This window comes from Sapajus apella, unplaced genomic scaffold, assembly GCF_009761245.1.
Source record: "Sapajus apella isolate SASKATOON/1434 unplaced genomic scaffold, GSC_monkey_1.0 scaffold40, whole genome shotgun sequence".
Classification (NCBI taxonomy): Eukaryota; Metazoa; Chordata; class Mammalia; order Primates; family Cebidae; genus Sapajus; species Sapajus apella.
The window spans coordinates 19,553,471-19,572,922 of record NW_022436980.1 but is presented as its reverse complement, the minus strand read 5'-3'; the positions used below and the strand labels follow the sequence as shown (position 1 = coordinate 19,572,922).

Sequence of the window (19,452 nt, the reverse complement as noted above, 5' to 3'; positions counted from 1 at the left end):
CAGGCAATTCTCCTGCCTCAGCCTCCCGAGTAGCTGGGATTACAGGCACGCGCCACCATGCCCAGCTGATTTTTTGTATTTTTAGTAGAGACGGGGTTTCACCATGTTGACCAGGATGGTCTCGATCTCTCGACCTCGTGATTCACCCGCCTCGGCCTCCCAAAGTGCTGGGATTACAGGCGTGAGCCACCGCGCCCGGCCTAAGCATTTTCAATACACTCAAAATAAAGAATATGGTTCAATGACAAGAGGATGGTGAGAAAATCTTATGAAAGAAAAAAAATCCTTGACCCAAACAGTGATGGAATAGACTAGACAATTAGCAGAAAAGAACTCATAAAGACATAAAAGGTCATTACCTAATGTTGTCACTGGAGCCTCAGTTCTCTCAGTTACAGGCTCAACGTCTGTGGTGGGAACTAACCAAAAGCAATATAGTAAACCATGGAGATTAACAAGTACAGAAAAAGAAAAGTATTTTGAAAATGAATCTTAACCCTTTACAGTTTAAAATGCATTTCTGAACTCTGGGAAAATAGTATTTGTTTTCCCATAACTACCCATACGATCATATCCATTTATCTGACAAAATAGCCAAACCCTTTGCATCCCTATAAGGCAATGAAAATATTTTCCTGTATTTCGCTGATTCCAATAACACAGAAAACCTGGCTGCAAGAAAATCTTAGTTGTCCAATATATAATTTTAAAGTGCTCCAAAAAATTGTTCCAAAGCTTCCGTTGGTACTGGAAAGGTTTTCACCACCATTATTAATTTGTTTTGAGTGTGGTGATTGTGAGGAGAATTAGAAAAATGTTTCAAAATGTCTCAATCAGTCTATTTTCCGGAGATCCGTGAGAGGTGTGGAAAAGTCTTATACCTCTTATTTGTAATAAACATGATATTCTTCTTGCCCTGCCTCCTTATTCATTTATTTCAAATGGCTAATTAGAAGATAATCAAGTAGAAAACAGATAATTAAGAAAAAGTTCTAAAAGGTCGTAATTCAATGTTTTGTCTAGATAAGCAGGATTTCTATATTTTGAACTGGATTATACATAGATATAAAATTAATAAAGAATTGTAACTCTCTGGTATTAGCATCTCCATTTACCTTTCACTAAACCCAGAGGGCTAAATGTAACATTCAAACATCTCATCCTCAAAAACTCTTTAAGTATTTACAGAGGGACTGATTCTCCTTTATTGCTCAGGATGTCATTGCACGAAGTTGGCTTAAGCCACCCCTGAGAGCATCTTCAGAACTAAAGGCATATATAATAGAAGACACGGAGGAAGCCGGGACAACAGGATGATGACAAGATTTATAATTGATTCCCTTCAAACGAAACAGGGAATCCTTATTCTGCTTGGAATTTTGCATTACAAGAAGAAGTTAGCAACAGAAAGATCAATTTGCATATGAGCAATGTGGAACAAGAAAGGACTTTTGCAAGAAGGAAACAGTTATGTACATCATGAGCGCCTCATAAACACACGGAGGACAAACTCCAACCAGCTTTTTCATGGCTTCCCTCCCACGTCCGTAAATTGCACACACACAGAAGCAGAGGTTTCAAATACTTTTCTGGTTCCAAAGATGGATATAGACAGAGTGCCTGCGGCTCTTGACAGCATCAAGTGCTGTAAGCAATCTGAATGTCTCTGAAGGCAGTGGGGCAAAGAATGACATTTACGTGTTACAAGCTGAGCAGCAGATGTAAGAATGCCTAATGATGTTAAAAAGGCCCCTGTTGAAAATAGTAAACAATTTTTTAAAATGCAAAAAAATGGTGAATGACAACTGAGCATACTATAGCTGATGAAGAGAGAGATGAGAGGGGCAAGCTCAGAGAAACAAGGGCTAGGAAGGAGGCAAGCATCATTACCTATGGTCATCGAGGGAGCTTCAGTTTCAAATGGAAGAGACTCAGAGACTGCATCATAAAAAATAAACAGATATAAGTAATAAAAGCAAGGAAGTGTAAACTTTTGGGTGCTCACTGGTGCTTAATTCAAAGGACACAGATATTCTAAGTTAATGTAAAGTGCCTTCTTGATAGACTTATTTATTATGTGAGATGCTTCTTAGCAAATTAAAATTTTATACCAACTGGAATCTCGGGAGAAAATTTCAACTGCAAAACAGTTGGAGTCGGAGAACTGTTATATAAATATCTTCTCATGTGGTTAGAAAATTACTCAGTTAATAGCTACAGTTTAAAATGTTGGCCGGGTACAGTGGCTCATGCCCGTAATCCCAGCACTTTGGGAGGCCGAGGTGGGAGGATCACCTGAGGTCAGGAGTTTGAGACCAGCCTGCCCAACGTGGTGAAACCCTGTCTCTAGTAAAAATACAAAAATTAGCCAGGTGTAGTGGAACGTGCCTGTAGTCCCGGCTACTCAGGAGGCTCAGGCAGGAGAATCGCTTGAGCCCAGGAGGCAGAGGCCGCAGTGAGCTCAGATCGCACCACTGCACTCCAGCCTGCGTGACAGAGTGAGACTTCGTCTCTAAATAAATAAACAGAATAAAATAAAATGTCCACAGAGTATTTTAGAGAAAGCCAATCCCTGACCAGCAAGCCTTCTTCTCAGCTGTGCCTATAAATGAATAGCAGTGTCAGCCTTCTACAGGTCCTAACAGTGGTTACTAAAATCAGTTTCAAAAATGTTTCATACGCAGAAAACTCAGGCTTCTATTCATTACAAATTCAGAAAATAGATCTAAAAATGCTTTTAAAAAAATGGAATGCCAGTAAATCAGGTATAAAATTTACTAGTTTTCTACATATTGACTTGTTCATTTAGTGCTTAAAACATCCAGTGTAGCTGCTTGGAAAAGATAATGAACAAAATTATGGTATTTGGGTTTCTATGATTTATATGATATGACAGATTGTAAACATTTTCAGCAATGCTTCCAGAGAAAATCCTGTTAAGCTAAAGCACTGGAAATTATGTTTACCGGATTTAGTTGGTGGCATGTCTGGTTCTGCTGTGGTCTGGGGTTTAGGAAGTAATTGTTTTGGTGGTTTTGAACCTGAAGAAAATTAGAGTGCCATAATTAGTGTTACAGCCGAGCTGTGAATGTGAAGATTAATGTTACTTACACACTGTTTTCTGATTTATAGATCAAGGCATTGAAAGTAGCGATTACCAGGCTGAATTTGAGGGGCATCTGGTCTGTGTGTGGTTTTAGGACTCTCGGATGCTTTTGAGGCTAAAGAAAAAGGTATTAAAATTAGCAAAATGGGTCACGCTGTCACTGTCAAAATTGACGGCAAGTAGGCTGAGCAAACACACTATACAGATTCAATGCATCTAAAGAAGTTTCTTGGGTATGGGAAGGGTGAAAAGGGTCTCCATTTTAACTACACACTAGCATAATTAGTTTTTCCTGAAAGGAAAAATGATCAGTAAATGTGTTTTTTGGGCAAAAGTAATAAAAACTGTTATGTTTCTCCTATATAAATAATATCAAAACAAAGTACTATTTCTTTGATGGAAAGGTCTTCTTCAGTATAAAAACAACAAGGTAGAAATCTGATTGCTTAGGAGGTGATCGGAAGTAATCCATAAACACTTAAAATTACACATGAGAAAAATAATGTTGCATGGCTGCCAATGTCTGGGATTTTCCAAAGTCAAGTCATGATAGATTTTAAGAGTTAAACTATAATAAAATGATTATAATCAAACAGTATTAGTACTAAAAACAATAAAACCAGCTTGGGACTTTTAATGCTCTCAAGTTCCAAAGACCATCGCTAGTTTTACATTGGACTCTAGACCAAGAACAATCTTGGTGCCTCTCGTTATCCAAACCTACTCAAAAACATTTTTCAAAGACACAGGAAAACTGAAGAAGCCATTATTTCAAGCAGCTTTTTAAAAGGAAGAAAGTCTTAGAAGTTGAATCAGTAAAGCAATGAAATGCGAACCATGATGCTGCTGTAAAATTTTGCCACCCGTTCAGCGCAGGATGAGCACAGAGGTCCCCATAGGAGAGGGAGCTGATGGCTTTCTCAACCCCAGGACACATATGGGGAAGACAGATGTCAGCAGAGAACCGGGAAGTTGTGTGCAAGACCACAGACCTTCCCTAAATGAGCACCCTGGATCGTTTTAGAACTCTATCTTTAGGATCTTCAGACTGAGACAGGAAAGGTGAGCAAAAGGATGGGATGAAATGGTGACGAGGTGGTGGAGCTGCAGTCATGCCTGTAATGGAGAATGGGGAAGGCGAAAGCAACCACCCGTCAAAGCAGCCAGGGTGGGGGGAGTAGAATTACCAGTTGTGGGCACCAAGGGTTCCGGCTGTATCGTGGCAGGTTCCAGAGCTACAGAAGGAAACACCAAAAGCATCAAGTATTTCAAGAAGTGGCATCTTGAGGAGGGAAGCATTATGCCCCAAGCTAGGATCCTCTATCTAAATGACGTACTTTTTCTGAATGTGATTTTCCCTTTTACTTTTCCTATTGTCCTTTCTCCTTGGTGCTTTCCCTGCACCTCAGCTGCCATGAATGTACATCATAAGATTTTAAGGTGCCTTACTTTAATAATGCACTTAATGGGCCAGCTTTCTGCTGTGTGTACACAGTAACTATGATTGAGAGTAGAAACATATTATACAGTACATATATTAAAAAACAGTACATATATAAGAATGCATATAGAAAGTGAGTACAGATGCTCAGTCATCAAAGTCAATTCCACCGGTTCCTAAAGCCCAGCTGCTCAAGTAGGTGACAGCTACTAAACCAGAAGCTGCCATATTCCACTTCCTACGTTAACTGGAACAAGAATATCACATTTACCCGGTTTGAACGTGGGCACGTCTGGACTAGGTGTGGTTTTAGGGCGGGGACGTGGGCGGGGGCGACGACCTGGTCTTTTGGTCTTTCGTGGTGCTGAAGAAAGAAAATTAGCAAGTTAATACAAGAAGCGTGGATTTATAAACTGACGATAAATATTACATCAATCTTGGAAGCACAGTTAAGCCCTTTGATTTACTGTGGACATGTGTCCATCTGTTTTGCAAGTTTCTATCATTATTTACCTAGTTAAATGAGGTCTTGAATAACTTTTGTCAAAGATGAATAAACTGTCCAAGAGATCTGTTCTTCCATTTTGAGACGGAAAATCTCAGAACTTTGTACAGCTTAGAGAAGACAGTCACTCAAAAATACTGAAGGCATATGTTCAACAGGAACATGTGAAAGGTTGCCTTTATAAAGCCATTTGGGATAAAAATTAAAATATGTTTGGCCTAAGATTCAAACACAGAAATTTTTCACTTAGCATTTAAAATATCCACAAATCAACAATATAGGCAGAAGGCTTTGAATTCAGTAATTATTTCAGGAAAGGCAACTTTTAAAAAATGAGATATAGTTTATAAACTGTATCTATGAGACTTAACTTTTTTCTTTTCTGAAGAACAAAGCACTTACACACACAAATGGGCATTAATGTATTAATTCATTAATGTGCGCCTGTCAACACAGATACCAGCAGTCAGGAAAAGAGGAAATGAAGGTCATCCACTCAAGAACTCTATTACCTAATGTTGTTGTTGAAGGTTTCGTTCCCAGTGTCTCAGGTCCTAAGACAATGTGAAAAAAATCAAGAAAGAATCAAGATCAAAGGAAAAATGATGCCATGTATTTAAAACATGGAATATGCTTAATTTTTAATTACTAGGTTGAGCAAATATAAATGGTGAAACTTTTAGTCACATATGAAGTTTCTTTTCTACTTCAGTAGATTCCTGTGTTTTTGACAAAGTGAACAAAAAATGTAGCCAGTCAGTTAAGTCTGGAAAGAGAACTGGAACAAAAAGGCATGATTCTCATTCGGAATATGTGACTGTAATAACGCACCCAGCAGTTCATGTTATGAAGGAAAATATGGGTAATTGGCTAAGATGGCACCAGAACACATTTTTTTTTCCTCTTTTGAAGAAAAAGAAGCTATAAAGATTGGGGTTGGTTTTTCTATTTCTCTGAGTGGATTTCCTAGTGACACATCAGAGTATTTAAATCTGTAAAGATCATAGAGCTTTTCAAGAAAATCTGCAAAAGTTAGAGTTTTGAAAGTAAGAAAAACACCTCCAAAAGAGAACATATAAATATATCCTATGAAAGTCAGGGTCCTCCCCTGGCAATAAACAGGTTAGAACAAGCTCAGGACATATTCCTAAAATGTAACTGAGGCAAAATAAAGAATGCATCAAATTAAAATTAGTATTGCTTTCATGGGTGTCTCAGAACCTCTGCATAAATCAAGCACAGGCTGATAGTATATCTTCGGGCAAAAATGGCTGGAAAAAGAACTGAAGGACAATTAAGGCATTTTGGGCTGGGCATAGTGGCTCATGCCTGTAATCCCAGCACTTTGGGAGGCTGAGGCGGGTGGATCACCTGAGGTCAGGAGTTGGAGACCAGCCTGGCCAACGTGGCGAAATCCTGTCTGTACTAAAAATACAAAAAATTAGCTGGGCGTGGTGGCTCAGGCCTATAATTCCAGCTACTTGGGAGGTTGAGGGAGGAGAATTGCTTGAACCTGGGAGGTGGAGGTTGCAATGAGCCGAGATCACACCACTGCACTCTAGCCTGGGCAGCAAGAGTGAGACTTCATGTCAAAAAAGAAAAAAAGAAAAAGAGAAGACAAGAATATTAAAAAACAAAAAAACAAAAAACACAAAACCCAAAGCTGAACAAAGTTGAACATGGAGAGTTAAAGATACTTTGTTTTCACTCATTATAAAAAGCTTTATTACCTATTGTTGACTCTGATGGCAGTGGAGTCTGAGGTTCTGGGGCTGCAATAAAAGTGAGTAATATCAAAAGCAATGCTGAAGAGGACCAGTTAAGATAGAAGTTACATGTTCTTTAAACAGTGTTCTCTCCTGAGTGAATGATTAGGTTCTACTGGCTTATGCCAGTGAAGTTCAACCTTCCACATCCTCTCTACAAACCACAAGAATTGAGAATTCTCATTTTTGGTGTAGATTTTTAGCTGTTACCGTCACTTCCTGATATTCTGGTTTGCCTCTGGTGCTGAGGAAATACTAACTTAGAGGGAGTTCTGGGTAGCCTCTCTGTGGCTGTTCGGTGTCCTGTCACCTGCCATTTGTTTCCTGCAGGACAGCCAGGTTCATCCAAGGCAGTAGAAAAGGCAACAGACTCACCCCCGGTACTGTGTCTGTGCTGTTAGTTTGCAATGATCTGCAGCTTGGCTGGACCTGGCATTCTCCCACAAAAAGACAGGAATTAAACTTATGGTTCAAAAGGGACCACAAGTTCATATGACGCCCCCTGTATTCACTAACATCTATTGCTGGTAAACAAACTGGTTCACGTATGAAAGTTAACCCATTTGAATGGTAAACCAATGAGTCCAAAAGCAGTCTCAGGTTTCATAAAATGTTAATTAAATAACATCTAAATATTCTGATAAACTTTCCAATGTTTATTCAGACTAGCAATCAGTAAATTAAACTTCATGCTCAATGTAGTTTGGCTACAATCTTTTGGCTTTAAAAAAGATTAACCAATAAGTTTCTTATTCTTCTATGAACAAAAAGAATTAGTTTAAGAAGAAAATAAAGGAATCGTTTATTTTTGAAATGGAAAGAAAAAATTAAGATTCTTGAACTTTTTTCTAATAGAAAGTAACTAATAAATATGGCATTCACAGACCATCTTAATAGAACTTAAATCATCCTTCTACTTATACATTTCTAACATCAGACTTATCCGGAATTATCTCTGATATTACTTAACAAGGGAGCTGTTTCTACGTAGCAACTAACAATTGGTTCTATATAGCAACTAGTTTTTAGCAACTGAAAAATATAAGAATGCATGTAGAGAATTTTTATTTCTAAAAGCAACACATAGCAGCATTAAGGTGCTCTTTAAAGGCGTTATCATCCATTAGCATATCTGTGATCAAAAAATTTTTGTGTTGAGGCTGTTGTAAACAGTACAAATTAGGTGCAAAAGAACCAAGTTAAAAGTTGTTTTTAAAAGCCCAGAATACTGATTTCTCAAGAACTTGTGCAGAGATAGATTGTAACAGATGAATGGCAAAGCAGTAGTGATGTGTCAGACTGAAATACCTATGACAAAGTAAAAATTCTGAGAGTGTGTGTGTGTGTGTGAGTGAGTGAGTGAGCTGTATGAGAGAAGACAGGAGGGAGAGCGTGTGAGAGAAGGAAGGAGGGAAAGAAAGAGGGAGGGAGAGGATGTGTGTGTGAGAGAGAAGAAAGAGTACATGTGAGAGAAGGAGAGAGGAGGAGAATATGTGAGAGAATGAGTGTGTGAGAAAGAATTGTAGGTGTGTATGTGTAAGAGTGTATGTATAGTCTAGGTATCTCAGTGCTACAGGATGAGAAGAAAATAAATATCAATACATGAAATATAATCAATATGAAATAAGCATTCATACCTGAAGATAGAAAACAAATCATTATTTTGAAACTTCAAGGTTGTGATTCATGCTTTTTGATTCTACAAAGTTGCCTTCCACAAGTGACAAAGAACATAAGATCTGCTACTCATTGCATCTTTTAGACTTCACAAATATTAAAGATTGTCACTTTTAAAATTCTAAGGAAAAATCTGCCTTTTTGAGTTCCTGACGGAGTTTGAAACCAAATTGGCATACAACTCATTCCATCAATTAAGCTTCAAAGTCAATTGCACATAAAAGTCTATGTTTAGTAAAAATGAATATCTCTTCTGATAAGACTTCTTCTATTGATAATCACAAGGAGTTATGGGTAAAGCCACAAAATGTTCCATAGCAAAGCTGAGTGGTCTGTACATGACTAAGTCACTCATCTCCACACAAAACAAAGACAACTTTGACTCACATGCATGGGGAGGAATGAGAGCAACTTACAATTCTATCCACCTTGGAAGACAGTTACCTGAAGCAAACACCTGTAACTGGGGGGCACTCCCTTATTTTCAGTCCATTAGAAGATTAAAGATTAAACCATGAAGGAAACAATTCCCATTGGATGAGGTAGACAAGTTAAGACATAGTAGGTGGCTGTGGTTTTTGAGAAATGCACTGAATCGTGTTTATAAAACAAGCCCAAATCAATGTGGATTTTTCCTCGTTGACTGAACCACCAAGCAAAGCCAAAGGAAAAGCAGCCTGTAATGGAAAGTGAAACAGAAAAATAGAAGAGGGTGAGGAGAGCCCCGGGAGAGGCCTGGAAAAGCTTTGGGTGGTTTATTTGCTCTTCTGAACCTTGGCTAGAAACAGGCATCTTTAGGAGAGCTACAAAGGTGGTCTGCCCTAAATAAAAATAAATAAAATAAAACGTAAGAATCTCAAGCGAAAGCAATGGTTTGCAGAGATCCAGTCGTCATCCTGTGTTGCTATGGGCCGTTCTAGGTCCGCTTGAGTTGGCACAGGTCTGGGTGTGGATTCTGAAGTCATTACACTGCTGTTAAAGGAAGAAGGGTGGATTTTCTTTGATGATTAAAAGGTTTAGAAATCAAAGGAATGTAAACACATTAGCCTCAAAGTAATTCTTCCTATTTTAAAAGGAAATGTCAAATTAAGATCTTTTTCCTCAAACACCGAAGAATGGTAAGAATATACCCTTCCTCATCTGTATTAATTTCTTCTCAGAAATCTTTTCTTAGAGACCACTGAAATGAACAATGTAACATATCATATATAAACTGTAACCAACATTTGGAGCATTTTTGATGTGTTTCAATTTTATGTTTTAATAACAGAAATAATCACTTAGAGACAAATGCTTAAATTTGGTGACTCAAACAGTACTATTTCACGATCTGCTTGGTAATAGCCCTCTGTTCAAAATACAGCCTAGTTACCACTTTATCCCAAAGCTCTCTAAGCATGGTTTTTAAATAAGTGTGTATTAAACCCTTCTCTCATACAGCTGTCAGAGTTATTTGATTTAAACCACTATTAAGGCTTTGAGTTTTACTAGCTATGCTGCTTCCTCCGAAAAACCTCTCTGAGTGGGAGTTTTTCATTCCATTTCTCTGACTTGGGGACCTCATCGATGGTCACAGTGTCAACTACACTCCCTTTGCCTAATCCCCAATTTCCTTCAGTCTGCACCTATACCTGGAAATCTTACTGCTTCTTTACAGGGAGTAATGAGGATTCTTTCTTTGAGCAGTTACGTTTTTCTTCCTTAGCCATTTCATTGCAAAAATAAATCATGCCCACTTTAGCAGAAAATCTCTTGCTTTAATAATCCTACTTTGTAAACATGCCATTAATGGAAATGCAAGCTCAAAATCCATTAAACAATATAGTGAGAAATATTTTCCTTCCTGTGGTAAGAGTTTAACGTTTAGATAATGATGACACTCAGTGGTGACAAGTTCCCTGTAGTCAATCTTATAAGTCAACATTTAAGACTGCTATATGAATTATAGATAGATAGAAAACTCCAAGATTTGGTCATTCAATATATTCCACAATTTTTTTTTTCTTTTTGAGTGGAGTGTTACTCTGTTGCCTAGGCTGGTGTACAATGGTGCCGTCTCGACTCACTGCAACTTCCACCTTCCGGGTTCAAACAATTCTCCTGCCTCAGTTTCCTGAGTAGCTGGGATTACAGGCATGCACCACCACATCCAGCTAATTTTTGTATTTTTAATAGAGACGGGGGTTTCACCATGTTGGCCAGGCTGGTCTCGAACTCCTGACCTCATGATCCGCCTGCCTCAGCCTTCCAAAGTGCTGGGATTACAGGTGTGAGCCACCGCGCCCAGCCACTCCACATCTTCCTGTCTTAAATTATATATATAGAATGATCCCTTCCTGCAAAAGCAGTTTTTTTTTTAAAAAGGAAAACACCACTAAAAATTCCTAAGAGGTAAACAGATGTCAGTGTTCAGAAATCAGCACCAATTCAGAAGTCTTGGATCGTTAGAAAAATACGGGTCTTTCTGGTCTTCTAGCATGAGAACCGAGAAGCTCTAAAATAATGCAGAGTTCTTGGAAGACAGAAACACTTATCTTGTTTCCAGCTGAAAGGCTATTGTTTATAAGATTAGAATTCCAGTCAACATTGGTATTGGAAACTATTTTGCAGTACTAGGCTCAGTCATTCACTTCATTATATTTCTGTGTTTTCTCTGTAGTGATCATGAATATAATAATCCACCACAGTGCTCAGAGCAATGCTGTGATATCACTGTGGCTGTTTATGATGAGATCATTTCATTGCATGTTTGCACTTTACATGGAAAAATGTAACAAATTTCAAAATACAAACCAGAAATTCCTGCTCCAAAGAACTGCATAAAACTTGACCCCATTTGTGGAATATTCAAAAAAGTTTAGTGTAATTACCAGGTTTGGTGTGTGCCACTTCTGGGCTGAGAGGGATTTTAGGTTTCAAAGAAATAGACTGTGTTTTACTGGGAGCTGGAAAAATAAAGAAACAAAATAATAAATAAATCAATATTTAGCCATTTCAGTGTCTAAAACCACAGAAGTAAAACCTAGAAATAAACTATACATTAAGTGGAATGAACCCAATGTCTTGGAAGATTTTGGAAATACTCCATTAAAAGAATATTTCATTATCCATTCACAGACAAGTAGTTAATTTTCATCTTGCTTAGAAAAAACATTTCAAGAATATGTTTAACAAAAATAGCATTGCTACTAGTCACAATAATTATTCAAAGTAAAGATAGTTCTTTTAATCTATGATTTTAAAAAATCAGTCTAATTATTTTGCACCCTTACTTTATGTTGCTCAACCACATCTAAGTCTGAGCACCATGAAAAAAAAAGCCCACCATGTTTTACAATTAATATTTACCAATATATGTGCAGGTTTGTTACACAGGTAAACTTGTGCCATGGTGGTTTGCTGCACCTATCAACCACTCACCTAGGTATTAAGACCTGCTATATTTTTATCAGCCTTATAAACTAAAAAGGAAAAAAATCTAAATTCATCCAAACCAATAACTGATGTACATGTCTTTTGAAGATACAACAATAAACGTAAACTCCCTGCGTATAATTTTAGGGTAGTGGAGTTTTTTCTCCTAATGTTTCCAAAATCTGTCACTTTGAGCCTGTCTACCTAAACACATTTTAACAAAAAATTACTCTCAAAAAATATTCACCAATAGGTATAATGCTATGATCTGAAGCATAAAGTAATTCTACCAGCATTACATTAAAAGTTGCTTTTCCAAATGAAGTCTAAAGTTGAACTTGAGAGTGTTACTAAAAAGAAAAAGAGCACTATATACAAGATTCAGCTTCAAATACAATGACTGGATAGATGACAAGGAAGCAGCAATGGTTCAAAAGCTGGCCCAGAATGACATCTGAAGGCTGAGTTCAGATCTATTAACTGTGGGTCAGCCAGCCACAAGCACAACAGCTGAGTTGGTATCCTCTATGAGATGGGCCCTGCTGTTCCAATGAGCCATTTTGACCATCTTAATAGCTAATAGACATTACATAAAAGCTGGGGTGCTAGATTTTCCACGGTGAAATGAAGCAACATGTCCACTAAGGACATATCATTATTACCCGGTGTTGTCCATGTAGGTTCAGGGCTTTTAGAAATTTTAGGTGTAATTGTTCCAGCACTTGTGGTCCTTTCTGGTGATGGAAAGGAAAAAAAAATTGAAATATCCTGGAGACCATAAAAAGATACCCTGTAAAGAGGAGCTCAATGACCTGTTTAAAATCCTGCCATATTTAGTAGTCAAAGTAAACAATGAGTAAAAGTTTTGAGAAAGAATTTTTAAACTGTCATAACAGTATACATCATACAAAATTACATTTATCTTATAATGGAATAAGCAAAACCCAGTTGGTCAAACGTGATTCTGAGTGTTATTGTTTGACAGTGAAGAACTCACCTCCAGGTTAATGAGCATCTGTACCACCCAAACTCTGTGCTATAACATATATGCTACTCCCTTCTCCTTTTCTTCTGTCTAAATCCTACATGATTTTGGGGCCTGCATCTTCACCTCTTTCTTCAAGCATTGTGTAAATGATTAAAGCATTTACACAAATATTATAGTCTCAGAAATAAGTTACATAAACGTATGTTGTGCGGTCATCTTTATGTTATAACTTCTCAACGTTACCATCTATTTGAAAACCAGAGTCACGTCCTCTCTAACTCAGCCATTGCCCTGGTGCAAAATTGAAAACAGAGTAGGTACCAAAAAAATAAGAACCATCACCCTAATGAATATTTTAATAAACATTCACACACACAAAATGAATTACATGTATCACCCTATATTGCTATGAGTATGACTTGTTTCTAGATTTTTACCAAAATTCACATGCAAAAATATAATTTTCAGTAAACCCTTTGGAGACATTTGAGTTTTGCTGTTTTGCATCATTAATTATTCATCTTTAATCAATCTTAAATTTTATAAATAAACTAACTATAAAACATATCCTTTTTTTTTTTTTTTTTTTTTTTTTTTTGCCCGGAGACAGGGTCTTGCTCTGTTGCCCAGGCTTGAATGCAGTGGTGTCCTTATAGCTCACTGCAGCCTCAAATTCCTGGGCTCATGCAGTCCACCACACATGGCTAATTTTTTAAGCATTTTGCAGAGACAGAGTCTCACTATCTTGCTCAGGGTGGTTTTAAACTCCTGGCCTCAAGTGATCCTCCTGCCTTGGCCTCTGAAAGCGCTAGGGGTACAGGTGTGAGCCACCGCACCTGGCTCTCCTTTCTTTAAGAAGACGGACATTATCCATCTGCAATTACATATCACACAAGGATAAAGAGACATTTACCAGGTTTGGTTCTTGGCGGTTTGGGCCTGGGGCGCCGTTTTGGTGTAGAAGGAATAGATGTAGTTTGCTGGGGAGCTGAAAGAAGATTTAATATATCTTTGATAAATGATATTTCTCAGGGGTCAGTCAGGTTGTGCCTGTAAACTTGCAAACTTCAAGTACAAGAACTGCTTTATATTTCCTTATAACCCTAAATGCCCAGTACCTTGTGTTATATATAACAGGTGCTCAACAAACAAGGGGTGACTGAGACAAAAGGTATTACATTTCCATGTGAGAACTGAAGATATACGTTGTTCAATTAGGTATCAGAAGTAAGCACCCTTGAGGCATTTTAGAACACAAGGTACAATTAAAAACTCAGAAGGATGATATTGAACAGCAGGAGACAAGCACAAATAATGGAAATTTGGAACTACTTTTTTTTTTTTTTTTAAAATGGAGTCTCATTCTGTTGCCCAGGCTGGAGTGCATGGTGCGATCTTGGCTCACTAAAAAGGTGGCTTCCCAAGTTCAAGCAATTCTTGTGCCTCAGCCTCCTGAGCAGCTGGGACTACAGGCGTTCACTACCACACCTGGATAATTTCCGTATTTTTACTAGTAAGACAGAGTTTTACCATGTCGGCCATGCTGGTCTTGAAATCCCAAAATGCTGGGATTTCAGGCGTGAGCCACCACACCTGGCCCAGAACCTTAATTGTGTAGCTCTTTACTATCCCCACCAACAGTTAAGGAACTTTGCTATTGCAATAATTTTGTTAGCATATGTAGGTTGCGTTACCTCTCTTTATCCATCTTTCCTCAACAAGTCCAGGACTGCAAAGCCTACTTGGTGCTCTCTATACTCAGACTACGTTGGGTAAAATACTTTGATCAAATGGTGTCTAAATGAGCTAAGTAGAAGGGAAGATATTTTGAAATAATTATAATTCTGCTGCTATATTCCAGCTGGCAAAGTTGAAAGAAGAGTTGGAAGGAAACAATTTCTCAAAATATATAGACTTCAGGATTGTGAAAATTCTCTGAGGATGATCATAAGGCTAAGTATGACAGATAACTCAGTTCTTTGGATAATTTTGTGGTAGAGGCTGAAGGGAAATATTTAGCAAAAACAAACAACAAAACCCAAAATTCTGAAATAGCCCACATGACTTTTTTATCACATTACCTGTTTCTTCAATGCATATAACTACACAAATGTCATTAGTTACCAGGTGTCGTAGGCTGCATTTCGGGACTGGTAAAGATTTCCAGATTTTGAGGAACAAACGGTGTTTCACTTGGAGCTGAAAGCACAAACACCCCACCCCATCGAATAATCCCAGTTAAAATGAGGTATTTTAAGAATTTTGACAAGCTTTTTGATGATATAAAGCACATGCCACAGGTACATGATTAAAGATGAAAAAATGCATGTGGTCTTGAAAGCTAGTGAATAAAATTCTGATTTAAAGTAGGAAAGAGGCTGGAATGATGATTGTTCAGTAGCTGACTTCAGGCAGACTTGAAGCACGGGGGTAAAGTGACAGAGGCCACGCACGTGTGAGAGGAGAGGGTGTAGGTGACGATGCCCATGCAGTTTTCAAAGCTTTCATAACTAAAAGGATAGGGAAAATATTTAATCTATTACAGTTCAAAATAATAAAACAGAGCCCCCAAATGGAACATGAAAGATGACTGTATTGAAAATATGTAGACACGTATATTAAGAAATAAGATAGACAAATGCTTAGATGTGATGGAATGAAATGGTCATTTAGAAGAAAGGCATTCACATGAATTTTTTTTTTGATGGAAAATAAAGTATGATTTTTCTGTTAAAAACATTACCCAGTGTCGCCCTTGGCTGTTCAAGAGTTCTAGAAGTTTTAGGTGGGACAGAATCCAGAATACGGTCACTTGTTGCTGTTGGAATAAATGTCAACATTTATAAAAGCAGAAGGCCCCAGGAATAAAATATAAATTCAGGAGTAATAAATAACGCCTCATATGAGGAAAAATATCAATACCTGAGGGATTGCTGACCCACATTTCTAAACTAGTGATACATTAGGAGTTGAAGGTGAGCTCACTTTAAAAAACATACATACTTCAAACATTAGAAACCCTGATCAAACAGTGTTTCATGCATTCAACTGGTTTTCAATGGGCTTTTCTGGTTTCTTCCTTTCTGTTTCATAATTGCTAACTGAACCCACTACTGACGTTCTATTTCATTGTTTTATTTTCTGCTCTTTAAAATTATACACTTTTATTTATCATGACACAAATAATCTTACATATATAAAAAATATCAGACATGTATCTATGCCTGGCAGAAACCAGTCTTACTCCCTTTGAAGCTCCTACAGTACCCAGTTTAGTAGGTGTTTGATAAACATTTGCTAAAAGGAACTGGTGGACGGAGGTAACTTACTATAGATGGGTCAGTAATTGAATGCCAAAGAGTAGACCCAGTGAGCTGCTATGGTCAAATGAATTATGTGACTGTTCTTAGCACTATTGACAATTAGGGTCGAATCCTGTGCTGTGGGAGGCTGCTCTGTGTTGCTACCCACTAGAAGCTAGTAGTCCTTCCCCAGGTTGTGACAACCAAAAATGTCTCAACATTAGCAAATGTCCTGCAGAAGGGATGCGAGTAAAAATTACCCCCATTTAAGAACTACTGCTCTAGACAAAACCATCTAGACACTCTAAGACCTTTTTATGATGATTCTGAACAATAGCGTGTTAAGCTGTTACATTACTTTTGCTCAGTGGCAGCCAAATCTATCTGCATCTCCCTTGTGTGACACAGCTTATTTACTGAGAGATGTAAAGAACTAATCAGTCTACAGGAGGAGTGGGTAAAACACATCTCCCTGACACAGGTGAAAATTTTACCCATGCAGAGCTCCAGAGAGCACACTTTTTCACTCTGCAAAAAACTAAAGGAAAAACCACCAAGTGTTGTTGGGACACCTGGGATCCAAAGACAGAATTGAGAGGCCGGGTTTACCTGTATAGGACTCTGAAATCTCAGGCTGTTCTGATGTCATGGGGCTTGAGAAAAAGTCGTAAGTTGCTTTTTTTTAAAAAAAAAAATAAAAAAAAAAAAATTAAAAAAGGAAGGCAAAACAAGAGAGATGTTAATTTTGGTTAATTTTGATTAATTTTGAAAGATTACATGACATGTTGTAAGCTGGCTGAAGGACAGTTTTATGTAGGTGCTGGCGCATTTTGGCTCCAGGCTGCCGGCCTTGTCACTGACGTGTAAGCAATCGCCGAAACTTGCCTTTGGTCCTTTTTGCTCTGAACTGCAGGATTTTATATAGTGAGCCCTGACGCTGCCTCCAGGGTGATGAGAACATAGTGCTATATATTTATAATCATGGAGTGCTAGCTGTACATCAAAGAGCTTCAAAGAGTACAAACATAAATAAAGTCAGATGGCAGTATGGGGAAAGAATTCTAAAGAAGGAAACAGCAGTCCCATTGAAGCGACTTGCTCAGCCTATTGCTTAGTCTTTCTGCTTAGTAAAAGTTACTGCTATGAGATCTTATGTTTGGACAGCACTTCACAGTTTGCAGAGACTTTCTCATATACCAACTTATTTAACGCTCTTAACATCCCTGAGAAATAGGTGAGGTAGGAAGTGGCCCCATTTCATAGACAATGGGAGGTTATCGTCATTTTCTAGATAATAAAGTTGAGGATTGCAGCATGAAGACATCTGCCAGTGGTCACACACTGAAATGGTCCCATCCAGCGTATTTTCCTCTCCTTCAGCAGGACCAGGAACAGCAGGGCTGAGACCAGGGTTCTCTTTTGACACCATCCTCTCCTGACATATTACCTAGAGGCAGCTTTCTGTGTTTCTCCACGGAGCCATGAGCCTTTGTTGAGTTTGGGTGGGTTTAAAGACAAATTTTCTATTCTATATAAAGGAAAGTAGAATGAACTTAACATAAAGATTGAATTATTTTAATACGGGGATAATTTTCATGTTCATGTAAGAGTTGAACCTGCAAGCAAATACAGCATCATGAAGTGTTCTCTTTTACGCACAAAGCGCTGTCACTGTGGTCATGAGGGATACAGAGAACGCATGGATTGTTATGAGGTAGACATTGCTTTTCTTGCCCATTCGAAATGGCAGCAGAGAAATAAAGAAGGGAGCTTACAGGAAGACTTAGTCATTGGGGTTTCTTGCAATTCAATGACAATTTAATGATTTTGAAACATTGGTGGTTGCGGCTATAAGAAAGATAATATTAGACTGTGTGATATCCTGATATATTGCCCAACATACTAAAGAGGCAGAAAATACATTGCAATGTGTGAAGGTGAATCTACTGCTTCACAAAATCCTCAAAAATAGCAAGAATGTTTTGAGTTAAAAATATGCAGACATTCTGAGAATGCATCTATTATATTGTAATGTCAAGTTTTCTTTAGTCTTGCTGTAATTTTAAAAGGTCAGATAAGAATGACTAATTTTTTTAAAAGATTAATCCAAAGTGCCAGGAATTTCTGATCTTAGGCTTGCTTTCAGCCAATTTCAGTCATAGATCTAGCAAGGTCAGCTCTATCTCCTACAAAATAAGAAAAACTTTGCCAACGTGTATTTAATCCTCTCACGCTAGGTAAGAAACTACGAGTAAGCGGCTTTTTACTTCTATTGCTGCTTTTGAAAAATGTCGTAACTGTCTTTGTTATCCCAACTCCTAACTCTCCCTTCCACCTAGTGACATGGGACTCTTATAGTCTGTGTTTTCTTTCAAAAGATGACATTGATTCACTTTTTACTTATTTTTCATATTTACAATTTCTTTTTAATCAGGAAGTTCCAAGCCAGGCATCCACCTTCCCTTGTAATTCCCATAAAGCACTTACTGGGAAAAGAAGCCCTTCTTCCATTATCCTCTGGCCACTGTGGCTCAAATCTCGAAGTTCCCAATTTTCAGAGATCCCTTAGCTTCCAAACATTTTATCAAATATACCTAAGACTAAAATAAGACATTTGCCAGCAGACTTTGTTTTTAATCTATTTCTACAGTTTCTAAAAGTTGGAAAGAAAAAGAGTGCTAAAAACCCACAGATGCCACTCACTCTAAGTTTCATGTTGTTTTGTCAGCTTTGAGCAGCATACCACACCTAGTTTAATTTTTGAGTTAAACAAGATATTTTGATTTAGAAGTAAAGAGATTGTCTGGGTACAGTGCAGTGGCTCATGCTTGTAATCCCAGCACGTGGGAGGCCGAGGCAGGTAAAACACTTGAGGTCAGGAGTTCGAGATCAGCCTGGCCAGCATAGTGAAACTCCATCTCTACCTAAAAAATACAGAAATTAGCTGCTCATGGCTGTGTTCCCAGCTACTCGGGAGGCACAAGAATCTCTTGAACCTGGGAGGCAGAGGCTGCGGTGAGCCAAGATCGCACCACTGCACTCCAGCCTTGGCGACAGCAATGCCATCTCAAGAAAAGAACAGAACAGAAAAGAAAAGAGATGTCATGGAAAGAGGACAGTGTTGAAATAGAGTTCTTCAAAAAGCTCCCTGAAAATCAACCGCTCTTGATTTCTTTATAAAACCCTCATATACACATGCCTATACCAGAGTAAAATTCATGAAATTTTAGGCCTGGTTTCCAAAAGCTACACT

The 19,452-nt window shown here is 38.0% G+C and overlaps 1 protein-coding gene across 11 annotated transcripts in view; it reads right to left on the bottom strand.

Annotated features, from left to right (window-relative positions):
- ABI3BP (ABI family member 3 binding protein) overlaps positions 1 to 19,452 on the bottom strand; it is a 244,633-nt gene that overhangs the window by 88,800 nt on the left and 136,381 nt on the right. For all 11 annotated transcript variants that reach the window (XM_032299267.1, XM_032299257.1, XM_032299259.1 and 8 more), the window contains exons 15-28: positions 16,809 to 16,874; positions 15,641 to 15,715; positions 15,022 to 15,096; positions 13,811 to 13,885; positions 12,572 to 12,643; positions 11,366 to 11,440; positions 6,783 to 6,824; positions 5,565 to 5,606; positions 4,819 to 4,911; positions 4,294 to 4,341; positions 3,159 to 3,221; positions 2,967 to 3,041; positions 1,891 to 1,938; positions 360 to 419 (exon numbers count right to left, since the gene is read on the bottom strand). In XM_032299267.1, coding sequence (XP_032155158.1) covers positions 360 to 419; positions 1,891 to 1,938; positions 2,967 to 3,041; positions 3,159 to 3,221; positions 4,294 to 4,341; positions 4,819 to 4,911; positions 5,565 to 5,606; positions 6,783 to 6,824; positions 11,366 to 11,440; positions 12,572 to 12,643; positions 13,811 to 13,885; positions 15,022 to 15,096; positions 15,641 to 15,715; positions 16,809 to 16,874 — 909 coding nt within the window. The remainder of the gene's footprint in view (positions 1 to 359; positions 420 to 1,890; positions 1,939 to 2,966; positions 3,042 to 3,158; positions 3,222 to 4,293; positions 4,342 to 4,818; positions 4,912 to 5,564; positions 5,607 to 6,782; positions 6,825 to 11,365; positions 11,441 to 12,571; positions 12,644 to 13,810; positions 13,886 to 15,021; positions 15,097 to 15,640; positions 15,716 to 16,808; positions 16,875 to 19,452) is intronic.